This window comes from Colletotrichum aenigma (assembly GCF_013390185.1).
Source record: "Colletotrichum aenigma strain Cg56 chromosome Unknown KSG_Cg56_contig04, whole genome shotgun sequence".
Lineage (NCBI taxonomy): Eukaryota > Fungi > Ascomycota > Sordariomycetes > Glomerellales > Glomerellaceae > Colletotrichum > Colletotrichum aenigma.
The window spans coordinates 6,159,950-6,165,949 of record NW_023500910.1 but is presented as its reverse complement, the minus strand read 5'-3'; the positions used below and the strand labels follow the sequence as shown (position 1 = coordinate 6,165,949).

General features: G+C 56.2%; 2 protein-coding genes across 2 annotated transcripts; one reads left to right on the top strand and one right to left on the bottom strand.

The window, feature by feature from the left end:
• Window positions 1-749: 749 nt before the first annotated feature.
• SUB2-2 (Subtilisin-like protease 2) lies at window positions 750-3,082 on the top strand (the record flags this gene model as incomplete). Its single annotated transcript, XM_037322736.1, has 6 exons — window positions 750-1,202; window positions 1,256-1,597; window positions 1,660-1,960; window positions 2,026-2,811; window positions 2,875-2,953; window positions 3,004-3,082. 6 exons carry the CDS (start codon window positions 750-752, stop codon window positions 3,080-3,082), a joined length of 2,040 nt encoding a protein of 679 aa, XP_037179990.1.
• A 590-nt stretch (window positions 3,083-3,672) lies between these two features.
• On the bottom strand, window positions 3,673-5,626 carry AGP2-6 (General amino acid permease AGP2; the record flags this gene model as incomplete). Its single annotated transcript, XM_037322735.1, has 5 exons — window positions 3,673-3,712; window positions 3,763-3,927; window positions 3,983-5,268; window positions 5,328-5,341; window positions 5,401-5,626. The coding sequence occupies 5 exons, from the start codon at window positions 5,624-5,626 to the stop codon at window positions 3,673-3,675; spliced, it is 1,731 nt and encodes a 576-aa protein (XP_037179987.1).
• Between the last annotated feature and the right edge of the window lie 374 nt (window positions 5,627-6,000).

The following is a 6,000-nucleotide window of genomic DNA, read 5'->3' as shown; positions in this document are numbered from 1 at the left end:
AAATGCCACAGCAAATCCAGTGACAAGCTCCTTCTTCGCTACACCGCAATCAATAACGATCATCGCACTGCCCGATAGCATGCCGTGTATAGGGAAATCAACCTCTTTAACCTTATGCACCTGACTTATTTACGTGCATCGAGCCGAAGCTCCCGATAATATGAGAATAATTAGAATTGCACATAAACCAAGACATGATTAATACTGAGTGAGCAGCTCGCTCTCTGGGGCATTGATTTTCATCCGCTCATTCCTTCTCGGCACAAACATTCTTTTATTCCTTTCTTTGGTGGTTCGTCACGATGCGTAACCACGCTACATTCATTTTACTGTCGCTCCTTGCTTCCGGCGAAGGAATTTTCGCTCGGCCCCACGATCATTCGCCTGTGCATAGACACCACGTTCGGAATGGCTTGATTTTCCCCAGGGCAGATGGCAATGGCACATCTACGAACAACACACAGGTGCCTGTACCTGTGCCACCACCGGCAACATCACGCAAAGCCAGCTCGTCGCTATACACGGCAAGCCACACCCCGTCGGCGTCCGGAAGCCACACTTCATCGGCCCCACTCTCGAGCCGGCCCCCGGCGTCGCAGACGGCATCCTCTGCGCCTGCCGCAAGCACCACACCCGCTGCGGAGAAGACTGTTTCAAATGGAGAAGTCGCAACCGGCTTGGCGATCGGCACAGTTGTCGCAGCCGGAGTCGGAGGAGGTTATCTGTTGCTCGCCGGCCAATACTTCAGCATGGCCGCCGGAAGTGTTGCGACGGTCACCGGCGCATCCGGTATCGCCTCCGGACTGAGTTCACTTTCGGGCCCGGAACCGCAGCAGGTCGACAAGCCCGAGGACCCGCCCGAGGACAACGGCGACCAGAACCAGCCCACCCCGTCTGTTCAAAGAACCGACCAGCCGTTCAGCACCTCGCTGCCGCTGGACTTGCCCACCACGTCGTCATTCCCGTTCTCCTCCACTTTCACCTCGTCGCAAGCGTCAGCGACCTCCAGCGGACTGCCCAAGTATATCATCGTACCCGACAGCAAAGGGAAGGCAACCGATTTCGACTCAGTAGAGTCTAGCTTGACCAACTCGGCCGGCTCAAACCTGGTGACTGTCGAGAACGACGAAGACAAGAGCACCCTGTTTCTGTCCGCTCCGCTGTCACCCCAAGAAGCGAAGGATTTGGAAACGAAGCCTGGGGTATTTTATTATCTGCCCGATTGCACCGCCAACATGCTAACGCGAGAGAATAGGTCGGAGCCGTTACCGAAGATATTGACCTGGGGGATATGAACAAGATGGTGGCGGAAGAGCCCTACAACCCAGCCGATGCCGCCGGCCCATCTGTGCCACCTCCGGCTTTGACGAAGGACCCCCTGGCTTTGGCCAAGCAGCCACAGAAGGTTGTGAGGCAATCGGGATACGATGTCGAGACGGAGAACCCAGCGAAACCCTCGCACGAAGATGCAGGAGAACTTTCTACACTTTCTCAAGAACCTGGCAAGCCGAGAGGATCTACTTTTGCATATGACGAGGTCGCTGGGCAGGGCGTTACGGTCTACATCCTTGGCACGGGCATGAACCTGAATTCACCGGTAAGCTCTCAACACCATTCACACAGTATCTTCATCTTCGCTAACTGGCGGCCCCACCTCAGGACATCCAAGATGCTGTCGGCACTAAGGACTTCATCTTCGCCCCTGGTTCAGCTGAAACGAAGACAGACGACGATCCACTCATTGGATACCCAGATGGCACCTGCATGGCGTCCAAGATATTTGGTCCCAAGTACGGTGTGGCGAAGAAGGCAAACGTCGTTATGGTCAAGTTGTCCGGAGGGAGCGGTGCGATGGGTATGATCACCATGACGGAGATGCTCACTGCGCTGGCCATGGTCAAGAACGACATCACCACGAAAAAGCTCAAGGGCAAAGCCATCGTGAACCTCTCGTATACCAGTGAGTGAATCCGATCGTCTTTAAAGAAGTCGAACCGTATTTTTGCAATTGCTAACGCAACGCAGCACCAATGTCCGATCCGGAAGCCATCGCCGCATACAAAGAGATTCTCGTCAAGATGATGGACGACGACATTGTCCTCGTCGCGCCAACCGGTATCTCCAACAATAACAATGGCTCCGAGGCAAACGACCAGTACCCCGCCGCCTTCGCCAAAGACACGGCCCTCATCGCAGTGAGCGGAGTCAACGGCAAGGGCGCTCGCATGAGCTGGTCACCTGGCTCCGAGAAGGATGGCGTCACCGCAGCTGCGCCCGTCACGGGCAGGTGCGCCTACAAGAACCTCGACCCCAAGAGCAAGGGGGGCGTGACGAAGTCGCAGGACATCTCGAGGCTGTACTACTCCGACGGCGTCGCGGCGGCCACCGTCGCCGGCGTTGCTGCCGGACTCATGGCGCAGGCCGAGTACAAGACCCAGCTGCAGGTAGAAGGCAAGGTTGCCGCCAACGTCAAGGAGCTTGTGGCGGGGCTTGCGTGGGTTCGCGCCGAGGGTGGTACGCCGGTGGTCTGGAACGGCGTCCGCCCGTATGGAAATGCGTGCGCGATTGGGAAGAGGCAAGAGGGCGATGCGTGCAGCGCGGCTCCGAGTGCCGCGCCCACCGCGGCGCCGACTGCGGCCCCTTCTGCACCGGCGTTGCCGCCCAAGCCGGTATACAACGTTCCCGGCACGTGGAAGAAGCAGTACGAGGGCGATGTCAACTACAGCTTCGACTATACCACCTCCTCCGACTCTGCCAGCGATGGCTATACCGGCGACGACCCGTTGTCATGGTGTCTAGGAAAGTGCACAAGTAAGCCGCATCCGCACGCTGATCGGTATCACGACAGAAGCTAACGATTCAACTTTGAACTAGATGCGTGCGTGTCTGTTTTCCTCACCCGTGTGAATCAGAAGCAGACGGATGGTTACAACACATACTTCATTTGCAACCAGTAAGTCCCGTTGTCGCCCTCTTTCTGCAGGTCATCGCTAACACCCATAGATATGACAAAGTCTGGTCTAATGACTACCTGCAAAAGCTATCCTCCAGTGACTACGACGCTGGGATTGCGCTTGAGTAAGTTATCCCGGTTAGAATGTGTCTTTCTGTAATCGGAGCTAACTTCTTGGCAGCAAATTGTAGTGTGCGGTGCGTTGTTTGCCGAAACGGGACATGAGTAGTATGAAGATACATGAATGAACAAACGTTGATTGACAACAATCTGACTGACTTGCTGAAATTATTTGTAAGCGCAACCGCAATTCGTATGCCTACCAAGCCCGTACATCGCACCAGTAGCGGCGCCAAAACAAACCACCTAATTGACTACGTCGTGCTTACTTACCATGTCTAAATTCCGAGAACCCAACCCGATGGTACAGCATCATGGTGCCATTAGTAAAGGTTTGTTACGTATTAGCATTTCTAGCAAACGTGGATAACAAAAAACAAATAAACAGTTCTTCACCTCCAACTCGATGACGAATATAAGTTGATATTTTGAGCCAGGCGAGGGGGCGAAGAAGAAAACCCGCGAATGGTGAGACGTGACCCATCGTGATATTCCTGGTATTTCCCCTCTCTATTATTCTCTACCTCGGGGTATTCATCTACTCAAAAGGTACCAAAAATCGACCAGACGTGTCCTTCTCCAATAAAACACCGCAACTCTCAACCGAAAAGCTTGTCGAGGATCTTTTCAAACAAGTTGCTTCAAATCAAGTTAGCAATGGACCACCGGTAAAATGGACAAAACCTTACCTTGCTGGCTGCTGAACATAGTTTCGCTCGTACTCGTCAATCTCGTCCTTGTTGCGGTACAAGTCAACCTCCTCGGGCTTGAAGATCCTGGTGCGCTTCCTGAATCTCAGGATGTCGAACTTGTATCCGAGATATAAAACCGGGAACACTCCAACCATGGTGTACCTACGTATCCCAGTCAGTAAACTCCAATCGCCCAACGTTATGCAACATCACTTACGAAAACAAAAAGTCGGGAATATTCCAATACCCGTCCAGAGGCAGAAAGACGGTGTACCCTCCCACGAAAGTCATGATGAACGTCCCAATCAGCCCATACCACGCCGCGTACGGCTGGAACCAGGCCTTGTACGGCAACGAATCGCGGCTAATGCCCTGCGCCTTCAGAGCACGGTAGAAGCCCAGGTACGCCGTGCACATGCACGAGAAGTTAATCAGCTGCGACGCCGTCACCAGACTCACGAACCAGTCCAGCACGACGGCCGTGTTGTTGCTCAGCTGGAGGAAGCTCAACAACCCGATGAGCAGCACGGCGATGACGCAGTACACCGGCACGCCCTTCTTGGTGCACTTTTTGAACAGGGCGGGCGCTTTGCCCTCGAGCGCGAGGCCGTACAGCGAGCGCGAGGCGCAGTAGACGTACGAGTTGCCCGCGGAGAAGGCCGCCGTGAGGACCATGGCGTTGACAATGTGCGGGAGGACGCCGATCTTGAGGCGGTTCATGGCGACGACGTAGGGCGAGGCGGCGGCGCCGGGCTGGCCGTCCTTGAAGGCGGCGGTCATCTCGGGGTCGTTGTAGGGCACGAGGATGCCGACGCAGAGGGAGCCGAGGACGAAGAAGGCGGTGAGGCGGTAGAAGACGGCGTTGAAGGCGCGGGGCATGACCCTGCGCGGGTTCTCGGCCTCGCCGGCGGCCATGGCGACGTAGTCGGGCCCGGCGATGGTGAAGGAGGCCTGGATGAGGCACTGCAGGAAGCCGAGGAAGCGGCCGAGGCTGCCGGAGTAGTAGAGCTCTGCGAAGGCGCCGGGGTCGTTCCAGTAGCGGAAGCCGAAGCGGTCGCCGAGGGGGTTGCCGCCGAGCATGACGATGAAGGTGAAGATGATGAGGCCGACGATGAGGAGGAACTTGCCGAGGGCGGCCCAGAACTCGGTCTCGCCGTACCACTGGACGGCCATGACGTTGATGAGGCCGTAGAGGACGAGGATGATGGCGATGATGCCACCCGCGGGGACGGCGTCGCTCCAGAAGTGGATGATGAGGTTGCAGGCGACGACTTCGAAGGGGACGAGCGCGGCTTCGAAGACGAAGAAGTTCCAGCCGGCGGCGAAGCCGAAGGCCTCATCGACGTAGCGGCCGGCGAAGCGGATGAAGGGGCTTGAGATGGGGAGGTAGGTGACCATTTCGGCCATGCTGAGGGTCACGGCCAGAATGAAGGTGCACCAGATGCTGAAGGCGAGAAACAGACTTGCGGGCCCGCCGTTAAGCAGACCTCTGCCAATTTGGACCTGAATGAGGCATGTGAGATTGGGTGACGGGGTTGGAGGAGCTAGACATTTCAACGTACATAGAGAGCGGTACCTATTTGTGACATGTCAGTCTTGAGATCGTGCAGTTCGGTCGGGGATGTGGAGACGTACCGATGGTGCCTCCGATTCCAATCAGCTGAATGTGCCTAGATTTCAATTTGCGATGCGTTTGATCCTGTTTGTTTCCGGAATCGAGCGAAGAGCGGAAGCCGCCGTCGAACGGCTCGCCGTAAGGCTCTCCGACGGTTTTCTCGTCAACATGGCGGTCGTGGTTGGCGTAGCCGTAGCCGGGCAGATTGTCGCGGTCCCCCGCGCGGTCAATGCCCGTGGACGACATGATCGGAGATGTGGGGATCGGGGCCGGTTCGGTCGGCGTGGAGGATGCGCTACTCAATCGGAGCGGCGTGGAAAAGAACCGATCTGGTCGATGGAAGTCCTCTGTAGTTCGAGTAGAAGACGGGTAGTTGGGGTAGTGAACAGCCTTCGTGAAGCCACGAAACGCGCGCTTCAATTACCGAATGGCTTTGAGGAGGAGACAGAAGAACTGGACTTTGAATTCCATGTGGCTTTGCGCGGAAACGCTGGCGACGCCTGTTGATGTTCGCCTGGGGAAGATACCTGCAGCACAGAGAGTTGACCGAGAGCGCAATTGAGCAGGAAGAAGGACGAGAGAGCCAAGCTGGGCTTGCGCAGCGATACGGGGGACTGCAG